Here is a 26,775-nt window from a genome sequence, read left to right as displayed (position 1 = left end):
CAAGGAAAGGTTAACCGCATTGCCCTTACAGTGTATGTTGGCTGGTATCGCGCATGGCTCACCCATTTATAATTTTTTAAGCGATTTTAAAGGCTTTTACTTCCCCTTCCTATAACCACTTATATGACCCATAGTCCTCTGTGTAGGTGAACCAAGAAACATATGACTGAGGAATGTCCCTACAAAAAAATGCATGTTTCCTTACTTAAAAATCAAAAGAGCGCGTAGGACCCCAAAGGAGTTTCGCACCAGAGCGTACCAAAAATAAAGCCGAAAACAAATTAGTTTGCCCCAAGCCCAAGCCACCCCATTTTCTCACGCTCTCTCTCTCGCAAACAACACTCTCTCTCGTTCTCTTTGATTGAGGCTCCTGACATTGTAAATGTCACAGACAAGACGGTGCTGGGGCGACGGCGCCAAGAGCAAAAAGCGCCAAAACATTCAGTAAATCAGAGAGCCAAAAGCAAGGTATGCCGTACTGAAAGAGAGAGAAACCGTCCGGTCCGTGCTGTATTTGTTCACGCGAGGGTGCGGGCGAGCCCATGGCAAAGAATCATTGAAGGTATGGGCATTTCACTCCTCAAGGGACCTAAGGTGGCCGGCTCTCTCTCTAACGGCAACAATGAAAGCTCCTTCTTTAAGCGGCTCTAGCGAGTAATTTGTGGCCTCCTGCTTATCTCTAATGCGAAGGTATAATTAGGTCCCCGTCAAAAAGAGGCCGGTGGCCGAGATTCCCTTACCCTCTTTACTATAGCATGGCTAGGAACGTATTCGCCCCGCTGGCTGTCGCTGTACGACCGTGTACTGAATTGTAGGTTCTCCTTTCTCGTGTGCGGACGTGTTTTCCTATTCTTATCGTGCGCTGCGCGGTAGCGGAGAGGGAAAACTGCAAAAAGGGAAAATCTGCTTCCACGCGTAGAAAAGGGAAAACCTCGAGTACGGAACCCAAGCCAATTAACCGAATCAATTTTTAAGCAAACTCTAGGGAAAAATAAGTGAGAGTTAAGTTTGTGAGCAGCCCACAAGTGCATTTAACTAGCCCTACAGTAAACCCCTAAGTATCTGTAAAGCGAAAGAGTCCGCAAATCTCTGAGTTATATTTAGATAAAGTCGCTGTTTATATAGCCCGTAGTTAATCAAAAATGTGCTTATCGGCCGATGCTAATAAGTCGGGGGTTTAGGTAAATGGAGCTAACTGATTGAGCAAAGAAAAAGGTGTGAAAGCAGCCCCAACAACAATCACAACAACAACAGCCCCTCAACCATACAAATCGATAAAGAATTTAAAAATAAATATCCCAACGACGCCCCACGACGCTCTATTGTTGCGGCGTAATCATAACGTGTAATCCATGCGATTCGGTAACAAAACACTGCCAAAGTAAACCCCAGAACCACCGACCAAAAAGCACCTATGGTCTAAGCAAGGACCAACCTCAAGATAACCGAAAGCGAAACGTTAACGAGCATTTAACAGGTCACTTAGAGGCAGTAGCAGTAGAAGTACAGTAGAAGTACACCAGTAACCAGTAACCAGCCGCAGTAACTGGGTCAGTAGAGGCAGGACCCCGACTACACCGATTGCCTGCCAAGCCACTCTCCATCGAGGGCTTCATCCTTCTTTTGCATCCACCTTCTTTTCTCTTCAAAGAGGTAAGTAACTGAATCCTCATTAAAATTTGAGGGATAGAACTGCACTAGCTGTAGCTAATTTTAATCAAAACAAGCTGAGATATTGCCTGGTGGTTAGTATATGCTTGACTTAATCATCACTGGCTTGGGGCCAGGATACTTAAAGCAGGCCAGTTGGTTGCTAAAGTGGCCCAGAATCACTGTTGCCAATTTTTTGCTGGAATTTTTGGACAGCGTTGCCAAATTTCTTTGGGGTAGGAGAACGGATAACCATAATCGGTACGGCAAATTCTCTCGAATAAATACCAGCTTTCTTAATTTAAATCTATGAAACCACAACCTTTTCGACAGCGCGAATGAAGCCAGAAGAAGGCCGTGTTCCTGCAAACATAACTTCTTTGGAAAAGGGTGTAAGCTTCCTTAATAATTATTAAGTGGAATACATATATCTTCTTTAAAAGAGAAAAGGAAAACTGGCCTAAATTCGTGTAATTGGAACAGATTTATCATGCATAAAATATGAAAAAGGCAAAAAGGTTCCATTAAATAAAGAGTTTGACTACTTTCTTGGTACTAGCGCTTCAAGTAGAACAAATAGTAGACACTTTTATTTAATAATTTATTGCCCTACATTGATTCGCCTTGACTAAAAGAATCACCACCATATTTATTTCCCATTTAAAATTTATCGGGAATATCTGCCACCCCCTCTTATGAATAGCTCAATGTGTATTCAAAGCAATCGGCAGCCATTTGATTAGCCCGCCAATCGACTCACCTCAGATTGGTAAAGCAAACACCCCGATATCATATAAGTTTTCGTTTAAGCACTTTTGGCTGGCCAACTAAACAAACAACTCGCTGGAAAAGTTTAATCGCTGCCATCGGGCAATGGCATAAGCTAATGACCAGCAGGCCTCTCCACTGGTATCCTCCTCCACTACGGGTATTGCTGACTATTCAAACAACTATTTTACATAATAGACATGTGTGGTGGACGAAAACAAAACTGCGAAAACAGCGCACCGCACATGTTCTAAGCGATTACAAACGAAATGAGTCGCCGAGGAGGTTCGGATTGGGAAAGGCACAAAACCGTAAAATAAAAGTCAGCACCAAATGCTGTCACATAATCGATGGATATTTTCACAGCGGAACCTATGTCAAACGCCACCACCCCACCCCCAACGTAGGAATCAATCGATTGAATCGTGAGAGCCCAAAGAGGCTGCCATCTAATCCCATTCATTCCAGATGTAAGCAACCTTAAGCCGACGGATCCGGCTCCCGACGGTGGATGGTGATCTAAGGAGGTCGGCGGTCGTCTTATAATTAGCTTGAATGGTAATGAATACTGAATACTGAAGCACGGGGCTGGGTGTAATTAAACTCGGGGCCCAGGTACCAGAGTATGTCAAGTGACAGCCAGCGTGTGTCCTTTTAAGCATATCCTGCTGATGGGTAATGGAATATGGTTAAAGGCTTTCCAGGCCGACGATTGTGAAATGCCTGCGAGGAAATTTGAGTATGATTGGGAACAGGGCCAAAGAAAACCGTTCACTGAAAAGAGCTACTGTACATTTCGTATGTATCCTAGATGGAAAAGTGTGTGTCAAAGGTCTTGGGGGTATATTTTACGATTGTTTTACTAGCAAGCTTTAATGAAACTCACTGCAACAACACCTCGTTAGAAAACTTTTGCGGAAAACTGTGTGCAAAATCAAGACTTAACCCGGTTACAACTTTGGGCTTTTGATGTAGCACTAATTAGGACGCAGGAACATTTAGGGACAAGTTGGAAAATTAACTAAATGTAATTGAAAAAGTTTCACTTACTGGAAATTGAATATGATCCAAACTGACGGTAACCTGGCGTTCGGAAGGGTATATTTAATTAAAGTATTTTCTGTTAAATACGGAACAGCTGATTCTTTGAAAGTACAAACACATTCTTTAGAAGTTTTTTGTGATGCAATCGATATCAATGAAAATATGTCATTCACCTGTGACAGGTACAATATTTCCCCTAAGAATGTTTTATTGCGCCTCCGTATCCATCCATCCATCCATCATTCGATTGCACATTTTATTCAGATATTCATATATGTACATACATATGTAGGTACATACATAGATACATATGCATGTATTATTTACCATTCTGATATGAATATGTAAATGAGCTTCAATTGACTTGCCGCATGTCGCTCAGACACACAGGTAATTCATCAGCCGGCGATTCAAATTCTATTTGCATTTCTTTTTGGGGCACTTGTTTTTCCCCAATTCGCTTTCATTCACTAGACATTTTGTAATGAAATTCCGTGATGAAATCTGCATATTTAGCGCTGGATGGAATCATCCTTTGAAATCTGACTGGAGAGTCATGAGACATGATTGATTTTCTTCCTACCTTTCCAAGAAAATAGATTCCTCGACTATATATAGACAGTGCTTAATTTATTGTCCTAGTGACGCCTGAGAGCTTCTCGAGAATGTCGTGACTGCATGCTCCCCATGTGTATCTACTCGTATATGATAGTCTCATCAAGGAACTAGATATGGCGCTCTGTTGTCATCCCATTTTGCGACACTTTTAACGCGACCTTAGCCACAAAATGCAAAACACACAACCAACCCGAGTCCCTCTCTAGACCATCTCAGGCCCTCTCATATGACACTATTTAACCACATCGGTGGCGGTGACCGCGGGGGGAGATGTGCTGCCGTATGAGGGATGACAAGAAAAAATCAATATCAACAACAACATTTTGCTTTCCTTTGCAACAAAATTGGAAATTTCATTTACACTTGACAGAGGCACGAGTCCGGCCTCCGACACACATTTTCCCGTCTCTTTCATGTCGTTTTCCTCATATAAGCTGTATGCACGTGGTTAGTTAGTCAGTTAGAAAACTGTTACAGTTTTCCCCATATCCGTTGTGCGCGAAATTCCACCGAATTGAGGCCCAATTTAAATTGAGAAAAGTTAAGCGGAATAAGAGGGAACATACAAAGTAGTATAGAATAGAAATGAAAGACTTTAATGGATAAAGAAAAGGATTTAAGTCTGGCAGTATAAACTGAGAATTTAATGAGACTCGAATATAATTTCTTGGCGGATAAATTCTTCGAAAAACCTTTTTCAATTCTTAAATATAACGAAAATCCGTGCAATATCATCAATGTAATGACGAACTATGCAAAAAGCAGACGAGTTTTAACAGTATGTATAATATTTCTTATAGTAGCGGTTTATTTTTACATTGGCCCATGGCATATTTAAATACAGACAACAGAGAATTTGTTGGGGGACTAAGAGATGGATATCCAACATTTTAAGGTTTATTTTAGGCCAAATGAACTCCACAAAGCCGAAAATTAGGACCAACTGTAACCAACCAAACAACTGTATTCGGTGGTAAACAGTTTAGATTTCTCTGATTTATTTCCTTGAACCAATGTACTTGCCATCTTCAACTGGAACTAAATCAAGGTTTTCGCATTAGAGTAATTGAATTCAATATCAAAACTGCCATCTGTGGAAGGACAAGCACCGTTCAAAATTAATTGAATTTGCACTCCAGCAAAAACTGAAATAAAATTTGCATTAAAAAGCTGCTGCTGCGCTTCCCTTCTTGCACCGGAAAATCCTGACATTAAGTTTCGACGAAAGCGAATTTCCCCACAGAATTAAATTGACATGGCCAAGAGCCCCTCCTCCTTATATCTGTCTCTGAACCACAGTTTCAGCCTCTTCCGCCCTTGTCCCGCCCTCATCAAACATGCAACGTGCTCATAATAGAATGATAACATCAAATGCCGCAAATTCCAATCGTGTTGAGCGCCCGAGATTCCCAAAGAGAGGCAGCTCTCTAAGAGAATCTACTCTTCATTCGAATGAGTGCAGCAGCTAAGAGAGCCAAAGAGTGCACTCGAGATGCAGCTCCAGCGAAAACCACAGACGAAATGGAGAGAGAGAGAGAGAAAGAGAAATAGAGCTCCAAACTTTTGTGGGGCCTGCCGGCCGGATTAGTCTGCCGCGCGACTCAACCCGTAGAGGATATCAAGTGCCGGCAAACGGTTCAGAGAAAATACGGATACGGAAAATATATATCCCTAAAAATACATATCTACAGAAATTTTGTGAAGCCAAAAGGTTAATTTTGATTAATTTCATGACAAATGATAGTCGCCGGCAACCCTGCTTCAAAACGCTTTCAAAAGGACCTCCTGCCTTGACTCTGGTGTCATTAACCCCCGGCCTGCCGTGGAAATTCGTCTTTGTTAGCCCACCCACACCCGAAACAAACACCCAACAGAAACAAAGAAATTAGATACTTTTTCGGCAACAAACACCATTTCCACTGCCATTTTTCTTTTGGTGGAGGAAACTCGGATTCCGCAGGATGCCGCAGCAGGCGCATCTGAAACACATCCACGGACATGGCCGATTGCCCAGAGTCATAGCCACAGATAGCAGCAGGTAAAATACACACAGCTTCCTGTTTCTAGATTATACTTTATATCAAGGAAATTGAACTTATATTCAAATACACGTACCAGGGGGCCAAAAAGTGCGAGGGTAGAGAAATAATAGGGTATGGGATTCAAGGAAAAGAAAGAAAAGCTCTTTGTTTGCTTGGGGATGATTGGTTTTTAATATCTATAAAATCTCACGAAGGATTTGAAGCAAAGAAGTGTATACTCAACTCTGTTTTGTATGGATTTTCAATGTATCTTACTCTGTTATATACAATTTTCTATAGTAAATAGATGCGGATTTGATACTGTTATCTCGCAAAGTTCTCTGTATTCTTTTTTACTAGAAAAATCCTATCATCCTATCATTTATGTACCAAATATTTTCTATAGAAAAAGGATTGTTAGGAAGCACCCTGTGCAATCTATAAATCTTTCTTAGTTTCATAATATTTTGATATATCTCCCTTTCTCTCAACTCCTTATATAGCTTTGTATCCAAAAATACTTCCTAGAACGACTCAAAAGACCTCGCACAATGCAATGGGAAGCCAAGCTAATGGAGATATCTAAATGAAATCACAATACAAACCATAATCAAGTTCTATAAAGATTGTAATCTCGTGGCGAGTCAAGTTAAAGGCAGTAATACTACCCCCAATTAAATGACAATGGAGAACGGGAATCGTAGTAGTACATTTCCAACTTCAATTCAAATTTCAATTCAGTTCCACACGCACACGCGGCGAGATTCATACAATATCATAGAGAGAAGGGAGGCCTACTACTCGTGCGAGTATGCCTAAAATATATAGTCAACAAATTATGATTAGAACGTCTGGTCTGTAGCGGTGGTCTGTCTGGGATATTATCTATGATATGATACGATGACTAATTGAAAAGGCTGAAGAACCTCGTGTATTCTGTGAGATATGGGGTATCTATTCTCTGAGATGGGGTTGCTTACTTTCTATTTTGTTTGCCGAGGTTGTGGCTGGGAATTGTTCCTGTCTTGTCTGCCGTTTCGTCTGACTGGGTCAACAACATGTCAAGTGCATGTGGGAGATATATCGTAGCGAATGATGCCTCCCCGGGCCAGTCTTTGTGTTTATCTTTTTCTTTGTTTGTTCGGGTGTTTGTTGTGATAAGCGACGTTGGTGGATGGGGAACGGGGGAAACGTTCGATAAGCAAACATTATACATACAACAAGCAACAGAAAGAGAGGAACATATAGAGGGTTACAAAAGGAGAGAAACAGATTCTGAGCAGGGAAAACCCAACTCTCTTAAGCTCAAAGTTCTGCTCTTTTAGCCTGGTTTCTCTGTTTTTCTTGCCTCATTCTCGCTTCATTGGGGGACATTGATCCCATTTCCCCACTAGCAACCCCCACTTTTTGTTATATTTATGTGTCACTTCCGCATGCAGCGGAAGTCTCGAGCGGCACGCGGCATATTGCGCCCGCGGTAGCACTTCACACCTGCACTCCCACGAACCTGCATCAACCCCAGTCTCAACCTACTCTAACATCTTCGTGGACATAGTAGAAACAATTTTCTTTGTATATTTGCAAATTTCTTTCACAAACATTCACACTCATTCATATTTGCCTGCTAAAAGTTGAAACTTTGCTGCTCCCACTCCTGCTTTTGCCACACAAAATGTCTGGCCTGGCCCTGAAAGACAATAAAAATGGAATCGGATGGCCAGAATGACATCAGCCCCAGCCAGCAGCAGCAAGCCGACATTTTCACACGACTGCCCCGCCAGGCTGTCTTGGAGCACAATTCGGATGGAACCTAGTGGGAATGACAGTGAAAGGATAGGAGTGACAGTGGGAGCAGTGATATGGTACCGAAGGGCGTCCAGTCCAGTCTGCCCTAAGGAATTCCATACACAACTCCCAGTGACCTTGATTTGTTGTAGAGGCATTTTTGTAAGGTCTAAGATGAGCTCATGGTAGGTCAGAGCAGTCATAAAGAACGAGGGGGAACGTTGTGAGTTGCTGCGGCGACCGCAACTCTACATTTATACCCGATACTTAGTCAGTATGGCTCTCCTCCGGACAAAGAGTGCGTGCGAGAGAGACAGAAAATCAGTCTTAGCGTGTCGTACGCAGCAGCGACTGAAAATTTATTTCTTACTTTTGATTATAATAATAATCGGATCTGATCCAGTTTCGGCAATCTGATAGATATGGTAATTTTCTATGATTGTGCGTTTTTAATTTTGTCGTATCTTCAATATTGTTGCCAAAGATTTTCGTCCTTTTCGGGGGTGAAAGGGGGTGGGGCGAAATTTTAAAATATACGTGTAATAGTGGCATATTACCGAAGTTTGTATACAAAATATCGTTGCTCTAGCTCTTATAGTCTTTGAGGACTAGGCGCTCATAGGGACGGACGGACGGACAGACAGACATGGCTCAATCGACTCGGCTATTGATGCTGATCAAGAATATATATATATATACTTTAGGGGTCGGAAACGATTCCTTCTGGACATTTCACACATCCATTTGTATAAAAAGGAAAGTAAGATGAAATGGCTTAAGGAATGATTAGGGGCTAAGTCGTGGCCTAAAATGAAAAGTTTAATGTTTGAACAGGCATTTATTATAGAATATTTAAGGATTATATAACTTCAAGAAAATTTCTTTTCAAATTGAGGATTTAATTCAATTAAAATGAATTATCTCATCAGATGTCAGAAATAAATAGTCTTTTACAATTGATCCAGATCCTGAAATCCAAAAATAATCCAAGACCTATTTCTTCAATTTCCACAAAGCCCCACCCCACTTATCATAAACCATCATAAACCTAACCAACGAAAAGAACAAACAAACAAGCGATATTCAAACCAACTAGAGGCAATAGACCAACTATAACTATACAGAGCTATCATCATATCATGGTTAATACATATTTAAAATCGCATTAGAGTGGTCATAAAAATCTGAGCGGAAAGGTGTCAGAGAAAATTCCCCCGACCATAAACCGATCAGGTAAATAATCCCCAACCATACGCCATGGGCCAGGCCAGATATATACCAGCAATATATTATATGTACGAGTATGGCAAAGAATCGAGACGGTAAACGTAAAGGTATGGCGATAAGGTTTGCCAATTATAAAGAGAACCGAGAGCTTATCGAGTGGCCACTCGAGTGGTTAAAGTGACGCGCTGACTGCCAGCGATCGTTGATAAGGATCGAGGTTTATCGACAAGAGTTACGTTTATTAAACAATTTAGTTGTCAGGGTGAGTCGAGTGGGCTCTAGATAAGGTCCAGACCCTGACAAAATAAGACCAAATCTTGTTTATGACACAATTTCCATGACGCGACTCCTGAGAATGATTAATTCGGCCATTCAAGTGCAACCAAAATCTAAAGATTAGTTAAGACATTTTGATTTTCCATAGACGTTGACGTTTGTGGGGAAGATCGCAGCTGGAAAGAATATCTTTATCGGGCTGATCTTTATGCTACCTGGCCTTGTCAATGGAGCTCGACCGACGCAAACTCCATTAACCTCCATTCTGGATTCATTCAAATTTTGTCAATGCGCTAATTGTTGTTAATTATCTAGGGACCAAGAAAATAGATTTATTAACAATGAAATATGATTCGACGCACCTCGTTTCCCCAGAATTCGCTACAAGATCATAACAGAGAGACAAACAAACAATATAATTAAAAATGAATAATCAATCGCTTCTGACGTATTTTGAGGACCCTGAATCTGTTACAAATCCATTTAAAAATCCCCTTTAGTTAGAGAGAAGTCTCTTTCTCGGCCAAGCTCTCTCTCTCCCTCTTAGCTCTCCGATCTTTGCTTAAAACTCGTACCGTTTGGCTCTTACCGGTTCTAACCGGTTGCGGTCGCCTTGCAGTCGCAGTTGTCGGTGTTACCACATCCACTACCAGATCCACTACCAAACGCAACAACAAAAGCATTAGCGTCCACAAATTGAATTAAAATAATTTCTAGTTTCCAAACACGCAAAACTTTGCGATACCCCTCCCCTGGGATATCATTATTATTGTTTTTTCTATAATGTTTTCCAGTTTTGTTTTGATTTCAGTAGCCGGAACAGCTGTTGAACAATGCAGAGCAACACTTTTTGGCCATTGTATAAATTTGAATAATTAATTACAGTGCTTAGAGAGGCGGGAGCGGGTCTTTCAAGCCAACATTTTGCGGCAAAAACGATTAAAAATGCGACCCAGTGCCCTGGGGAGGCAGGATAGGGCTTAATGGAAAAAGGTTGATTCGCCTTTTTAAGGAAATTTGTAGAAAAAATAAAAATTAAAATTAAAAAATGTTGTTAAAAAGCTCTTAAAAGAAATTATTATTAAATTAGAATAATATATTTTGCTTTTACGACATTTTAATTGAATTGAAACCATTAAAGAATATTTTAACTTTTTATTAATTGTATAGCTGCAAACATACACACTCCATATTTGATTATAAATGAATTATACCATTTTTATTCATAAAAAAAAACTATGAAAAAAGAATAAGTAAATAAATAACCGGCCTTATTTTTATCGACAAACGAAATTTGTTCAGTTCGATTATAAATTATGAAGAATTATTCGTCTAAAACCAAAGATTGTGGGTAAAACTACAATAAATAAAAGCAAAGACCCAAGATCTACATTGAGCAGCAAAAATAATAAGCCATGAAGCCTATAATAGAAACTATAGTAAATCACTTAAAGTTGTTTGACTGGAAATATTACAAATAATCTTTTTATGTGTGGTTTTTATACGACACCCACTGCTCTGCATTTAATTTTCAATTCAAGGGCTCCAACATTTTTCGAGATTTGATTTGACTATTTTCGTCACCAAGAAAAGCACACAAAACAAAGCAGAAAATAAACAAGAAAAATTCCCCCTCATACATATATGCAAAATACATAGATATAGATATGTATACACATTTGTGGATAATAAAAATGTTTATGGTTTGTTCATTAGTCAACAAAACAAAAGGCTGGACAAAGCTCTCGAAATGAGACAGAATTTATCAGAGATCCGCCGAATTTCTGTTGACGTTGATTTGCCTTAATAATAGTTAAGTACATGCCGAAAACATGATGGTATAATTAATATACGACTGTGTATCTGTGTGGGGACCACTTGTCACCAGTTTCGTCAATCGACTGGTGCTATCAGTGTGGCATAAAACAACAACTAATCTTTTAATATACCCCATTAATATGCACTTTTGGTTGGGTAAACCGTTTTTCAAAGCACAGCCCCTTGATTGGAACGCGATAGTGGTACGTGTATGAACAATAAATCCAATTTGAATCGACAAAACTATTGATAAAGATGAGTGCAGATCGGAAAATTGGCGTTTAAAAACACATTTTGTAAGGAACTGTATTACGCATATCGCTCTTTCGATCGCACTTGTCCAGCAGGTCCGCACTTCGGCACCGGCTTACACTATCTCGCACCCGTTCGCACTCCCTACTGCTATCACTCGTGCTTGTGCTTGTTCCCGGGCTCGTGCTCCATCGGCCCCACTCTGCTGTCAACGTCGCTGTTGGCGTTCGTCAATGGCTGTTCAAGGTGTATTAAGATAAGGTGAGGCTTTTGAAAAGACCGCTCTCTCCATAGTCGTAGTCATAAAAGAGCCAAAGGAGAGCATTTCCGACTCCATCTGTCACACTGGGAAATCGCCTTCATGTTTGTTATTTTGTAGATCTCAGGCACATAAAGATTTTCGGTTTCCAAACAATACATATAATACTCAAATTAATCAGACTAATAAATAGTACTATTGTCTACCTAAATACCGAAAAGAATTCCTCAATATAGAATATGCAAAGGACAGGAATGCAGCACCTTTCATGTATAGACCTTGGCAGCAGATATCAGCAGCAGCGCGCAGCAGCGACTGCGATCGCAGCAGAGGGTTAAGCGGGCACAGTTGTTCAGTTTAAAGATCGGCAAAGTTAGTTAGTCTGCATTCGCCTGGACTCGTAGTCGGGTCGGGGGCTTCGCAACCGAAACATAATATACCTACAATAAATCCATAAAAACTTTATAAGATTAAAATCAACGGAACAACAAAACAAATTTCTTGCCGTTTATTGTGCTACACTACACGTTTATTGTTTCCCAATATTCCGGCTATCGCAGAATTTGCTTTGGCCCCCACGCTCTCTATTGATAATCGCGGCGTGTGTGGTGTGTGAAATAAAAGAGAAATTCAACAAATCGTAGAGCGTCCGTTGGTTCCGATCGCAGCAGTGTGTGCTCCAGAAGGCTTTCCGATAAGACCCCAACTGCCGCGACAAGTAATGGCCAAGAATAATGAATACATCGAATTGTAAGTAATTGCAGTAATCCCTTGGGGAGGGGAGAGTGTTTACTGTGCAGAGGTAGTGATTCATGGAAAAGTGTTCATTGGAAGGTTGGTTCTGCAGAGAGACAAGAGTGTCGTGTCCAACAGAGATCTCCATCCCGGCTTATCGCATAAGCAGTAAGTCGGCTGTGAAACTGTTTTTCATTGTGCGTTTATCTTCACTTCCTTCATACAAGGGCAAGTGAATAAGACGAAGGAGGGGAGGCTTTTACGAAGCTTTGAGTACCCTACTCAACTCCAAAAAGATATTGTTTGCCATGACACATAAGAAATACATATTCTTAAAGGATATAGTATTACTATATTATTCAAATTTCTCGATATTTCCTAAAGACGTTTAGGAGTGACATTTCCAAGTTTGGTTCAATTGTCCCAAAAAATACCCGAGTGTTCTTACGTCAATGTCTTCAGAGATATCTTTCAGTTCCAAGTAAATAATTTTCTAACAAATCGCTCATATTCAAACCTATGATATACATAAGTGGTCTTAGTGGTGCCAATTAATTTGCACTAATATAATATTCGTAAATTATACCCAGCCTCAGCGAAACTAGAAGACGTATGGCTTCTTATGATAAAAAAAAAACGTATGTGATCTATAGAGTCTCTAGACACCTTCATACCTCTGATAAAGTAAAAAAAAATGAAGATCACAAATATATTATAGGAAACACCAACTTTCCGAGTACTTCTCCGATAGTATCAGACACCAGATAACCCGTATAATCTGTTAGTACCGCGTTTTCAGCCTTTCTTTGCTTTAACACCAACACCAACGACCGTTTAATTAAACAATGCCAAGTGCAAATTGTCTAGGAATTCGTTTTTGTGTTGACACAATATATGCCAGCCATAAAGTTTATATTGGAACCCAAATTACGTTGCTTTTTCTGAGTCATTGCTGATAAAGATATCACATTCAATGCAGGGACAGGTGGCTTACCAAATGGTAAGCCCTGGATAGACCCAGTTTTTACCGACAAATGGCAGACGGCTTGGAGTGTTGCACCGTCTGTCTGTGACTCCTCTCGGTTAATTCTATATAATATACAGATTAAAAAAGACTGGCTGATAAGACAAAACAAGATGATAGGCTATATAGAAATAAACCTTTATGCAATGCAAATTTTTCCATCACTTGTTTCTAATCTTTAAAAAAAACCAAAATCAGCACAAATTAGACTTATTCACGACTGTGAAATGTGGTTTTTTGAGTGGTGCGTTAATAAAACGTGACCAATTCTATTTTTATCAACCTCTGAGCTCTTAAGCTCTCCAAAAGTCCTACTCGAAGCCCACAAAGCTTCTCCATCAATGTAATATGTTTAGCTCTCAGATAAAATATTATTTTGGAGACACTAAGACCCTAGATAACGGGCCCAAAATTCACATGAATTCCGGTTGACCAATCGACATTGAAATTAATTATATATAGAGAGAATCCCAAAAAAGAAGTATTATATTTATAGCAAATTTGCTGCTGCACATTAATGTGTCTACCCAAACCTGGCAACAATGTAATCGCTTCCTAAACGTCATTATAATGATCGTAAACACACCCACCATTAGATCATTTATGGAAGATGACACCTGGAACACGTCGCACAGATTAAATTGCAGTTCCATTACGAAAAGCAAAGACCAACAAAAATACGAGTACGAGTACGTCCAAGTGCAAAGAGAGAACAACAACAACAATAAATGCTAATTAATTCATTTGTAAAATCTGCTGCTGGCGAAACACTCGTAAATATCCATATTCAAATGGCAATTAAAGAACTGAAGCACGTGTATTTATCAAAGTTATACAATGAAGCAGCAGACTCCCATTGCCACCCATTGAGCGAAATGCCGCCGCAAAAGTAAAAGAAAAATCCACTTGCAGTAAAAGCGAAATGTGCCAATGGCTCATAAAATATTATTCATCTGTGTAAATTGTGAAATGGATACGATACGAGAAATTGAAATGCAACGGCAGACCGACCAACCGTCAGGCAGAGTGATTCTAAAAAATTGTTTGCCCATCGAATCGGTAGGGGGTGGCACTCGCTGTGACAAGTGATTCGGAAAAGTGCTGTGACAATGACTATGTGGCAATGACACCACACGATGTCACTTGTTTTGTTTTGCTTGTACTCTTCAATCGGGTATTACGAGAGTTTTTTTTAGTATCAGGAGAATGTTGAGAGTGAAGTGTGAAGGAATCGAAGAATTTGATGCAACATATAACATTAATTAATGTTAGAGTTCTGTCTACATGGACATGCTCTGAAATTCAAACACAAATCAACAGCCAATAACCACCAAAAAAAGACACCCCCACTTGGGTAGGGTATCCACTCATCATCCAAGCTAACCACCTTTAAGTACTCCTTAATGTATGTCGATTTTGTCTATGCCGATCAGTTCTCTGTACCACCACAATGTACATATGTACGTCCACTCGTCTAAGTCTCGATTTATAAAACGCATTTCAATCAGGCGCTTGACAAGCAACTATTTGCCTATGCAACTCAGGATCGAGCTGTTATTTTCTAGGCCTGCTTTAGTGGCTTTAGAGGCGGTAACAGGGCCACTAATTAACAGACACTTTTGCCTGATAAGAGACTCGTGCCATAATTAAGAATTATTTGCATTTTCTTTTATGACATTCAGACACTTTTGCTCACCCTTTTCAATCCAGAATAAAATATATATTTTATGCCTTTTCTCTTTGCAGACCCTGGACCATGAACTCCTCGAGTGGTGACGATGAGGCGCCCAAGGACCCGCGTACTGGAGGCGAGGACTTTACGCAACAATTTACAGAGAACGATTTCGAGGGTAAGTTTTTTACATACGTATATTTTGTAATTGCCAAAAACCTGACTCTCCGACACGGCCCATGGCAACGTTTTGGTATAAACCCATACCAAAAACCAATGGCTGACTAGTAAAACCAGCCACAAGTCACACTATTGACGTAAATCAAGATATTTTGGAACAAGAAATTTGCGTCGTGTTAATTGCAAGTTGACATTTTCGAGCACCAAGCCTAGAGTAAAGTGGATATGGGCTACAAGATCAGATCTCTAGCCTGGGAAGTCTGAAATATGGTGGATAGAACCGGAACGGGAGCTTGGATTCTAATAGACCATGGAGGTTGTTTAAATAGGAAGTTTTATTCCGTTGATGTACTAATTATGGAAGATAAATAGATAATTTACTGATTATAAATGTAAAGATGGATATCTCATAAGTCAATCTTTCTTTTTTTTTAAATCAATATAAAGAGTATACTGTAAATAACAGGATTTTCATTTATTTTTTTTTCTTTGGAGTATATAAAGATATTCAAACTAGTTATGGCAATCACCACTGTAGTCTGTCTCAAATTGCATTGAAAAAAACTGCATTAAACAAGAAAAATGTTCAGTGTCTCTCTATAAAACGCCCACAAGTATACGTGTACGAGTATGCCATATATGTAGGACCGAAACTGGGGGGTAGCGTGACTCGAAGATAACTGGAAAAGAATTAAGCTACTCGTATGCGATGTGCTTTGTATAATTAATTTAAATTTATGAAAACTACAAAGGCAAGTACCAGAGATGATATCACAATTAGTAAACTGAGCAATGACTATGGGCTAAGCTAATAAATTGCTTTAAAAGCCGAGGACAAAAATCAAGGGAAATAGGTAATAAACATAAATTTATTTGTCGTCTTTCTTGGGTTTTGGGTTCTGTCGATGAATCAACGATTCGTATGCGCAACTCTCATTGAATAACACATGCCAGACATGCCAGATATTTATGTATAGTAAATCTCTGTTCTTATCAGTAGATTAAACCCAAAAGTGAACTTTAAGCTTTGATTCTAATTGAAAGCGATGCGAGTATAAAAATACGTTTCACAAAAATGGAAACAAACGAAAAAGGAAAATCGAAAATCGACAAAAAAAAGACACTTTAAGCTAACAGAATTACGAAATTCAATTGTAATTAATAATAACAATTTGGAAAACTCACCTTTCTCCTCTCTGCTCCCTCTCTACCGCAGGACATCGCGCACACACCGTCTATGTGGGTGTTCATGTGCCAGGAGGCAGACGCCATTCCCAGCGCCGACGCAAGCACCATCACAGCGGTCCTGGAGGGGCAGGTGGAGCTGGAGGCGGCGGTTCCGTCGGTGGCTCCGGCAGCATTGGAGGTGCTGGTGGCCTCTCCAGCAAGGACAGCGGCAGTGAAAAGCAACAGGAAGTGGAGCGTCCAGGTAGTGTTCCAGAATTTGCTTCATTACAGCCTCGGGTGTATCCTGTGGCCATGTGGCGGGGTGGGGGGTATTGTGTCCATGAACGTGCCCGTATCCATGTGTGTGCATTGTGTGAATGGCAAATATAATTACGAAATGGAAGCTGAAGAATGATGGAGAGGAATGAAATGGAATGACAACAAATGCGGCCAATCAGCTTGCAAGCTCCGAGAATTGTTGGAAATTACAGGAAACCCTAGCGAAGGGCGGAGGTTGGCACAAATTATAGCCCTTCGCTGGGACATCTCATCACCGGGATAATGGAAATGACAGATGATTGGCTTAGGGATTGGGAGCGAGTGGCGAGCAGCAGGGGAGTTGTCAGCGCAACTGTTTGAACCGAATAGAGAAAAAATGTTGGAGATGCAAACAATTTAAGAGTTGCAACATGCCATGGCACTCAATTTAGAATTGGTAAGGCTCTTCTAGACTAAATAAACTAAACAGAACTGGGCGAAGCCTTCTCTTAAAGTTTCACAAATTTCAAAACGGTTTGACCTTATTCATATTCACACAAACTTTTCCTAAGTAAACCTCCACGTGTGCATTCCTGTTGCCAAAAACCTCACGCAATTCGAACATGCATGGCATGAAGGACATGAACCACTTACCACAGCCGGAGACGGCACACACTAAACAGGACATATGGACATTGGTCAGTGGGGCAATGGCAATTCCCTTTACGGATCAGGGCAAAATTATTACGCCAATTAGTTGCTGCTTCTGTACACGCAGGCGGCAGACTTAAGTAAAGGATGATGTGGGCAGAAGCAGGGGGCAGGGGGGCGGGGCGAGTCCCATAAATGTTTATTGCGGTAATAAAGGTCCTCGCTAATCTTGTACGTTCTTTTTTCTCTCTGTGTGTGATGTCTCGTTGCTTGGCTACAAACAAAAACCGCAACAGTAACACCGCCCGCACAACGTGTACAATTCATACTCGGCGAGGATGTTGATGTCGATGGGACACATGTATCGCATCCTTTGTTCTCGGAAATGGGAATGCTGGTGAAGGAGGGCGACGAGATCGAGTGGAAGGAGACGGCGCGCTGGATCAAGTTCGAGGAGGATGTGGAGGAGGGCGGCAATCGGTGGTCCAAGCCCCACGTGGCCACGCTCTCCCTGCACTCGCTGTTCGAGCTGCGGCGCCTGCTGGTCAACGGCACCGTCATGCTCGACATGGAGGCACCCAATCTGGAGGTGATGGCCGACCTGGTCTGCGACCAGATGGTCAGTGCCGGCACCCTTCCCCCCGGCGTCAAGGACAAGGTCAAGGATGCCCTGCTGCGTCGACACCGGCATCAGCACGAGTATGCCAAGAAGACACGGCTACCCATCATTCGGTCCCTGGCCGATATGCGCAACCATTCGTCATCGAAAAGTGAGTATATAGGGGATAGGGAATAGGATTCCCATCCATTCACAGGAATGGAATCATTAGGTTACTCTAAGCTCATCTCGTTCGTTTGGTGTTACACTGTGAATCATCATTCAATCAATCATCACCACAGTCACAAATCAACTCAGAAATCATCATGAGTCAGGTCCATGTCCATTCTACTCGTATTAAGTGTGTTCTAGAGCGCTACTAAAAGTTTGCCATTCATCCGAACTAATACTAAAACAAATAAAAACCATTAACTCGTATCGAACCACACACCGGGTTGAAAGCAGACCTGGGCAAGAGCAATCCTCTGCACTCACTGCATGGCTCATCAGCAACTGGTCTGGATGGATGCCATACGCCCCTCATGACGACAGCCGTCTGTGTGTCGAGTAAGGATCAGCGTGGTTGTTATCTCGCTGTTCCCACAGGTATAGCCTTATAACTAGAACTAGCAAAACTCCCCCACCATCCACCACCACCCCACTCAATCACTCTCTCTCTCTCTTTGTCGATCTCAATCTCTGTCTCTCTGTATAGCTGAAAGCCAATAATATTTTTCAGTTGCCTTGCACTAAACTAAACAATCGAAATAAAAAACCCAGAACCAAGCTAAACTTAGGATGCAGTTACGATGCAGTTATCTCTCTTCTCAAGAACATCTTACCTTTAGACAGCCAGTCACCTTAGAACTCATTTCAAGCATCATTCCATCAGTAAATCATTCATTTAGTTAAGTGGGTCACTAGGAGAACCAGTGTTGTCCAACGTTAACCAAAAACACGCTCTTGCTACTTCGTTCGTCTCCTGTCCAAAATTTCAACCAATCCAATGAAAAGCTGAAGCCACAACGCATCTGGGTGCCATTGGTGTCACCACCTGGTTCCATGCTGGGGCATCGCCTCAGCATCACCCGGGGCCATCCAGGGGCCAGGGCCAGGGCCAAGGTCAGCAAGGACAATCACAATCAATACCAAGTAATAGCCGATTCTATAGCCTATAAAAGGTTTTTACTGTACTCGTACCTACTACTCGTATCTCAAAAGCACGCTGTGTTTATCGATCATAATGTCTTGTCTCTGAAACTTTACTACTATTTTACTATTCCACTCCTTCTACTCCTTCAATCTTCAAACTTTGATCTTCACTTTACTTCCACTAGCAATCTGATACCCTACCAATTTTAAAGCTCTTTAAGCCCTTATTCTACTATGATGATTACTACCCAGTTTTGTGCTGTCGATCTACACAATTTATTGAAATAAAAACCACACCATAACCGATTGGATCCTAAGATTCAAATCGATTCAGATTATATTTAATGATGATCCAAAGGCTCATTCGAGATACTTAGATATCCTAGAGATTCTTCTACTTGTAATACTCCTGTAAAACCAAAACACAACCAAAACAAAACCAAACCAAACATTTTCCAGTGGATGAACAGTCGGGCAACGCTTTAGGGGCCACCACGCCTATATCTCTAACGGCAAGTGAACCGGGACCGCCTGGCAGCAATGGCAATACGAGCTTAACCCCTGGCGGCGGCATGGGGCGTTTTCTGACAGTGCCCGGAAAGCCCAGCAACAGAACGCTCGGTAAAAAACTCAGAAGAAATTTAAAAAAAACCAACTCCAGAACTGAACTGTTTATCGTTCCTGTTTGATTTTACGTGTCTGTTAACTGTCTTAAATGGTTTTGAAAATGGTTCTATAACAATTACTATATACTCCTCTATATCTAATATTCGTTTGGTAGTAAAAACGTTTCTATAAATCTAAAATCCTCCCCCTCAGCAGTCCCTAATTTGACAAAATTTGCATGAAGGTTTACTAGAAGAAGGAAATGGTTCTGTAGAAGATATACGTAATACTCGTACAACCCGATTATACATATTTACACCTGCACGCTTATCACCTAACTAATATCTAATATATTTTTAATATGCATGCTATTAGCACCTACTTGTATCATTCTTTGAACTCAACTTGAATTGAACTTTCTTCCAGCACCTTTTATGCGAAAATATCTTCTGATCTTTAATCCAAAATATATCTTTTGCACTTCTTTTTTCGTATGTTTTATTTGTTGTGCCCGTTTTTTAACGTGTTGTTGTTATTATTGTTGTAATACCTATCAACGCACGTACCCCCAACGAACACCCTGCACCAAAATCCAAAACCGATTCTTGCACCCGTGTGAACCGTGTAAACCGTGTAAAACCCCCCGACTAATGCAGAGAAAAAATCTAATTCTAAAAACTTGCGACCCACACAAAATCTTCCGGTGATCACAGAGGACATGGTAAAGAGTCCCAGCAGCCAGTCGATGGCACGTCCCAGCAGCGGAACGGAGCTCAACGAGCAGCAGCACAAGGGAAACACACACTTTATGAGGAAGATCCCTCCCGGTGCAGAGGCCAGTAATATTTTGGTTGGCGAAGTGGACTTTCTGGAGCGGACACTCTCCTGCTTCATCCGCTTAAGCCAGGCAGCGCTCATGGGCGATCTGACAGAGGTGCCAGTGCCCACAAGGTATGGGGTATGGGCTAAGATCTTTTTAAACAGATTCTAAAAGTACACAATCCTCCACTGCAGATTCATCTTTATTTTGCTTGGACCACCTGGTAGCCAGAGCAATTTCCATGAGATTGGACGTGCCATGGCCACCCTGATGTCGGATGAGATCTTCCACGAGGTGGCCTATCGGGCACGAAAGCGAGAGCATCTGCTGGCCGGCGTTGACGAGTTCCTCGATGCGGTCACCGTTTTGCCTCCTGGGGAATGGGATCCCACTATTCGCATTGAGCCGCCGGCGGCCATACCCTCCCAGGATGTCCGCAAGCGACCACCAGAGCTGCCAAAGGAGGAGATCGACGAGGAGGAGGAAGAGGCGCGACTCAGGGAGGAGAATGGTCTCTCACGAACAGGTCGTATCTTTGGCGGTCTGATAAACGATGTGAAGCGAAAGATCCCGTGGTACTGGAGCGACTATCGCGATGCATTTTCCATGCAATGCGTGGCATCGTGGATCTTCCTGTACTTCGCCTGCCTCTCGCCAATCATCACGTTCGGAGGCCTCTTGGCGGAGGCCACCGGCAAGAATATGGCAGCGATGGAGAGTCTGGTGTCAGGGTTCGTCTGTGGCATGGGCTATGGCTTCTTTTCGGGTCAGCCGTTGACAATATTGGGTTCCACCGGTCCAGTACTGGTCTTTGAGTCAATCATCTATGAGTTCTGCATGAAAATGGACTGGGACTATATGACATTCCGGTTCTGGATCGGCATGTGGGTCGCCGGCATTTGTATCGTCCTGACCGCGATAGATGCCAGTGCTCTCGTCTGCTACATAACCCGCTTCACCGAGGAGAACTTTGCCACCCTGATTGCTTTCATTTTCATCTACAAGGCCATCGAGAACGTGGTTGTCATCGGGAAGAATTTCCCTGTGAATCAGGGCATATACGATTGTGTCTGCATACCGCCGCCAGGCAGCAATGCCAGTGTTGTGGAGTATGCCAAATACAACTGGGATTATTGTGAGGTAAGGAAAAGAAAGCAACCTCACCTGAATCTCCGGAAATTTCCCGATCTATAACTTCTATCGCTTTTTCATTAGCCGAACAATGGAACTCTTGTTGGCGGCGACTGTGGTACTCCACCCACTGAGAATGTCTTCCTCATGTCGGTGGTTCTGTGCACCGGTACCTTCATCATCTCCACCATTCTGAAGGACTTTAAGAACGCCCTGTTCTTCCCCTCGGCTGTGCGCCAGTACATCAGTGACTTTTCCGTGCTGATTGCCATTTTTGCCATGACATTCTTCGACTATTCGTTGGGCGTGCCCACACAGAAGTTGGAGGTTCCTGCAGAACTGAAGCCCACGCTGGATTCGAGGGGTTGGCTCATTCCACCTTTCAGCGAACGGAATCCCTGGTGGTCGCCGATCATTGCCGTGTTCCCCGCTCTACTGGGAACCATTCTGATCTTCATGGATCAGCAGATTACAGCTGTGATCGTCAATCGCAAGGAGAACAAATTGAAGAAGGGCTGTGGCTACCATTTGGATCTGTTTGTTCTCTCAATTCTTATTGCCATTTGCAGTGTGATGGGTCTGCCATGGTAAGCCATTCTCCCTAAGAATGATGTTCTTTCCATGATCCTAATGATCCATTTTTATTGCCAGGTTTGTGGCTGCCACTGTTCTGAGCATCAATCATGTAAATTCCTTGAAACTTGAATCGGAGTGCTCGGCCCCTGGCGAGAAGCCACAGTTCCTGGGTGTTCGCGAGCAGCGTGTGACACACATCATGATCTTCCTAACGATCGGTGTTTCGGTGCTGCTGACACCGCTGCTCGGTCACATTCCCATGCCGGTTCTGTTCGGTGTGTTCCTTTATATGGGCGTGGCCTCGCTCAAGGGTCTGCAGTTCTTTGATCGCATACTGATCATGTTCATGCCAGCCAAATACCAGCCAGATTACATGTTCCTGCGACAGGTAAACTATCGGAAAGATCTTCTATGCTTTAAACGTTACTAAATGACTGATTTCCAATTTCCTCGGACAGGTTCCCATCAAGCGAGTTCATTTGTTCACCGTCATACAGCTGGCCTGTCTGATCATACTCTGGCTAATCAAATCCTTCTCGCAGACGTCAATTCTCTTCCCTCTCATGCTGGTGGTGATGATCGGCATACGCAAGGCCCTCGATCTGGTCTTTACGCGTCGAGAGCTTAAAATCCTCGACGATATTATGCCGGAGATGACGAAGCGAGCCGCCGCCGATGATCTGCATCAATTGGACGCTGAGGTGGGCTTTGTTCAGAAATTTTTACCCTGTTTCTTCGGTGGTCGCGGCCAGCCCGACACCAAGGCTGGTCTTGAAGGTGGCGCTGGTAATGGCGTCGGCCTCGGCCTGATCACGTGCAACAGCTCAAATGCAAATGAAAAGGAGTTCGAGGCTCAGAGTAGTCTGCTCAAAAAGTAAACACCCGCACTCTGGCACTGGCACTGCGCACAGTCCACAGTCACATCTAGAAACTAGAAACAAGTGCACCCCGTTATCAGATCAGCCCCATTTCATTTGCGTTTGCGTTTGCAGAGCTGGCCAGTCCACAGTCCACCCGCACAAATCATCGATCATTGATGGCCGTTGGCCGATGACCGATGAACGATAACCGTTTCGATGGTGCCGATTCTAAAAACTAAATTATTCTTAGATATCATTCTTTTAAATTGCATTTTGTCGGTACGACTCTATCTACTTGTATATGCATAATACTCGTACTCTGTTCTATACGTTTTGTTTTTCTTTTATCCTGTCTTTAACAGTATTTTGTAAATGTTTATCCCCTGTTTAGCCCTATCAATTTTAATTTAATTTTAAATCTTGGCATGCAGCTATTTTTACATTTTGTTTTTTTATATACTTGTACGATATTTTTTTGCCAATCGGAAATCGAGCGCAACTGTACCTACTGTAAATGCTAATCCCAAACAAACAAAAAATCAAAAAAGATTAATTATTTATGTTGTCGCTTTTCGTAATGCAAAACAAAAATTTGTTATCTATCCGAAACCTACTCTAAATACTACTCCTACTCTATATATATATATAATCATAAAGAATATTTATAAATGTAAATGAAATTCTAGCCATAAGCCATTGTTAGTCATGCTGTGCGCAAACGTTTACACTGTACAACAAGTACCTAAATGTATTAAATGGAACCTGTTATGTTATTTTATAGTCATCATCGGATCAAAAGTTCCCAGTAACTAACCGAAAACCCCCACAAAAACTAGCCGGAGATAAAAAAAAACAAAACAAAACCACCCCACCACAAATATTTGTAGCGAAATTGATGTAAATTTTAGAAGTCAAAAAAACACAAAAAATAAACTGAAAATTTGGCATAAAAGAAAATTTTACACACCCATTGGCTCGAAGATCAAACACGGATACACCTCACCTGTACAACATTCACCAGCAGAATATTAGCCACAGAATATAGTACCGTACCACAGTTCCATTAGCAGAACATTCGCATTCTTCCAATGGAATGGTTCCGAAGGAATCCGTTCGCTTATGGGAATTTTCTGAAGCATCAATCGAAGAATGCACCCGAATGTGTTCTAGTGGAACCGTGGTAAAAGTTGGGACACAGACACACAATACACCTATCACCCTTTCTTCACTCTTTCTCTGCTACACTGTGCTATACTCGTTACTCTCTACCTATCCGTATCTCCTACTCTTCTGTGAGTTCGTTTTTGGACCCAAAACAATGGAAATATGCTAATTTTATATTAAAGGATAATCATCATCAGCATCAGCAACCGCCTGGGGCGGGTACCGGCACAGGACCCAACTATAATCCGAATAATGCGGGTCCCACCACCATACACATTCCTCTCTCTGGCAGCAAGCCGGCCAGTGGCAATGGATCGGGCATAAATATACCCCAAGAAGCGGTGAATCGAACCACAGTCTGGCAGCAGATCAACAAGGATGGGAATGGCATATCCGAGCAGCTCATCATACCAGTGACCGTCAAAGTTCGACAGATCAATGGAAATCAGTAAGTGTTCCAGTAGAGAGTCCTGTTCCTGGTGCCGCGCAAATCAGACACTCAAACACATACTCGTACAATCATGAGCTGCTTAAACTCCTAAGCTTGATTTTTTGTATATATGAATCTATCTTTCTGCTTCCCAATCTCCCATCTATCGACTATAATACTCGTATCATTCATGCTCGTCTATGCATTCCCCCACATGCCACCCTCTCTTCAGTGCCTCAACAAATGCCGCCCTCTCGCCGCGCCTATCGCCCATGCACGAGGCGGATGAGACCGAAGTCACCATCAATACGTCGAATCCAAGTCCACAGCAGCAGATCATCAACTGTAAGGAGGCGGCAGCCAAGCTTGAAGGATCCACGGTCACCAGCCAGAATCCGGCCAACATAACACCCGTCTAAGGTCTACCTACCGATCAGGATCAGATTTATACCGAACAAATGCACAAAACATACACTCAAACACACATCTACTCGTATTGTAGTACATACTTCTCATAGAAATACCAGTATCATAATCTCTAAAAAGAGTGGAAAGTCTTTCTCTGTACTTTCTATTCAATATATAGTAGTAGTTTTTTCACCACAAACATTTTGGTAACGATTTTTAGCTGTGCCAGGGGCAAAGAAAATCATTGGATTTTTGTGCTCAGGTACAAGCTATAGAAGTATTATTTATAAATATGATAAATATAGTAACCCAAACCATTCCAAGTATACACATTTTTGAGGCGATTTTTTATAGAGACTATGGTCAATTCCAACAAAAACTGATCGAGAAGATCCCCGAGACTTCGGTTCCACCGAAGCACAACCATTTTCCTATATTTACTCTTCTTTTGGCTGGATTTATTCTGTGTTATGGGGGGTTGGGGTAGAGTTTGATAAGCTGTGATCTGATGTGAATTTTAGGGGGGAATTTTAGAAGAAAGCCACTCATTTAGCCTAGCCAAGACGGAGAAAACATTGTATTATTATTTATGCCTTAACCTAAGTTACAAAAAATCACTACACATCCCACACACATCCATGACTATACCTATATAAAATATAACTATAAATATTGAATAAAAATTAATGTGGAAAATACACCAATTACCACAAGAAGCGAAAACAGCGAAACCGAAACCGAAATAAAATCCGAAACCCAATTTTGTATCTTTCATTTGATTACTTTACTTGGTATGCATCGTTCGTTTTTCTTTCAGTGTAGTTGTGAGTGTTGCGTGTGGCACATAGTGTTCTATACTCTATCTCTGTATACATCCCATCTAGCACCAGATTCGAGCTCTGCCTGTCTTCCATTCAACCAAAACGAATCAAGCATCAATCAGCCATCAGCCATTTGTCAAGAATTATGTATGAAAAGGGAAACAGAGTTTGCGCAAATATACGTATCATTCATTGTAAATTATTCAAATAATTTCTTTTTAAAGAAATCCCTCAATACGAGCTAGCTATCTTCAATGATAAATACCTCAGCATGATACATACTTTTTATATCTTCACAAGCTCTGTTTAAAAAAAAAAACAAACTCATGGCCTCATATGCATTATGATTGATGTCTGTATATTTATTATTTATAATTACCCTTAAATCGTATGTATGTATATATAAAGATACGCCAGTCTAGGTATCCTTTGTACGATTACCAACAAGATCCTATTAACAATTGCATTTCATTCTTGCAGAACAGAAAATTTGATACGTCGAAGCAATTGTGGCGTGGATATCTTACACCAACAGAAACATCCGTTTGAGTCAATGATTTAATATGATTTTGATTAGTGTCTCATTGTGTATAAGTACAACAATTATTTGTGTGTCTAACTATAATCTGTCTGTCTATATCTTATGTGTATGTTCTACCAACCGTCCTGTGATGTGAATCTCTCAAGTGCGTTGGTTATTATTCTCAAAATTGCAACATATCAAGAGGCAAAACAGAAACAATTTAAACTGCATCTGATAAATCTATTTAAATCTATGCAATTGAAATAAATGTGTAAAATGAA

General features: G+C 41.5%; 1 protein-coding gene across 13 annotated transcripts; it reads left to right on the top strand.

Annotated features, from left to right (window-relative positions):
* The first annotated feature begins 852 nt into the window (after positions 1-852).
* On the top strand, positions 853-26,775 carry LOC6589634 (electroneutral sodium bicarbonate exchanger 1). 13 transcript variants are annotated; one of them, XM_026988745.1, is made up of 12 exons: positions 853-1,653; positions 15,224-15,327; positions 16,546-16,758; positions 17,702-18,175; positions 19,615-19,776; positions 20,475-20,712; positions 20,776-21,721; positions 21,797-22,299; positions 22,364-22,676; positions 22,747-22,989; positions 24,495-24,760; positions 24,975-25,478. In XM_026988745.1, exons 2-12 carry the CDS (start codon positions 15,234-15,236, stop codon positions 25,159-25,161), a joined length of 3,639 nt encoding a protein of 1,212 aa, XP_026844546.1. In that variant the 5' UTR covers positions 853-1,653; positions 15,224-15,233; the 3' UTR covers positions 25,162-25,478. The 13 variants fall into 13 exon arrangements, with proteins under 13 accessions (XP_026844546.1, XP_026844548.1, XP_026844545.1 ...); XM_026988747.1 differs by lacking the exons at positions 853-1,653; positions 24,975-25,478 and adding exons at positions 12,117-12,468; positions 26,452-26,775; XM_026988744.1 differs by lacking the exon at positions 853-1,653 and adding an exon at positions 12,117-12,468.

The sequence above is a fragment of the Drosophila persimilis genome, unplaced genomic scaffold (genome assembly GCF_003286085.1).
Source record: "Drosophila persimilis strain 14011-0111.01,24,50 unplaced genomic scaffold, DperRS2 tig00000191-arrow-pilon, whole genome shotgun sequence".
Taxonomy (NCBI): Eukaryota; Metazoa; Arthropoda; class Insecta; order Diptera; family Drosophilidae; genus Drosophila; species Drosophila persimilis.
The sequence above is the reverse complement of the archived record's forward strand: the minus strand, read 5'-3'. Positions and strand labels throughout refer to the sequence as shown.

Excerpts from the sequence above, each read along its gene's own strand:
- LOC6589634 (XM_026988744.1), top strand. The coding sequence starts at position 12,440 with ATGGCCAAGAATAATGAATACATCGAATT. Across the intron at positions 15,328-16,545 it reads TACAGAGAACGATTTCGAGG|GACATCGCGCACACACCGTC; the intron begins GTAAGTTTTTTA and ends TCTCTACCGCAG. Across the intron at positions 21,722-21,796 it reads ACAACTGGGATTATTGTGAG|CCGAACAATGGAACTCTTGT; the intron begins GTAAGGAAAAGA and ends CTTTTTCATTAG.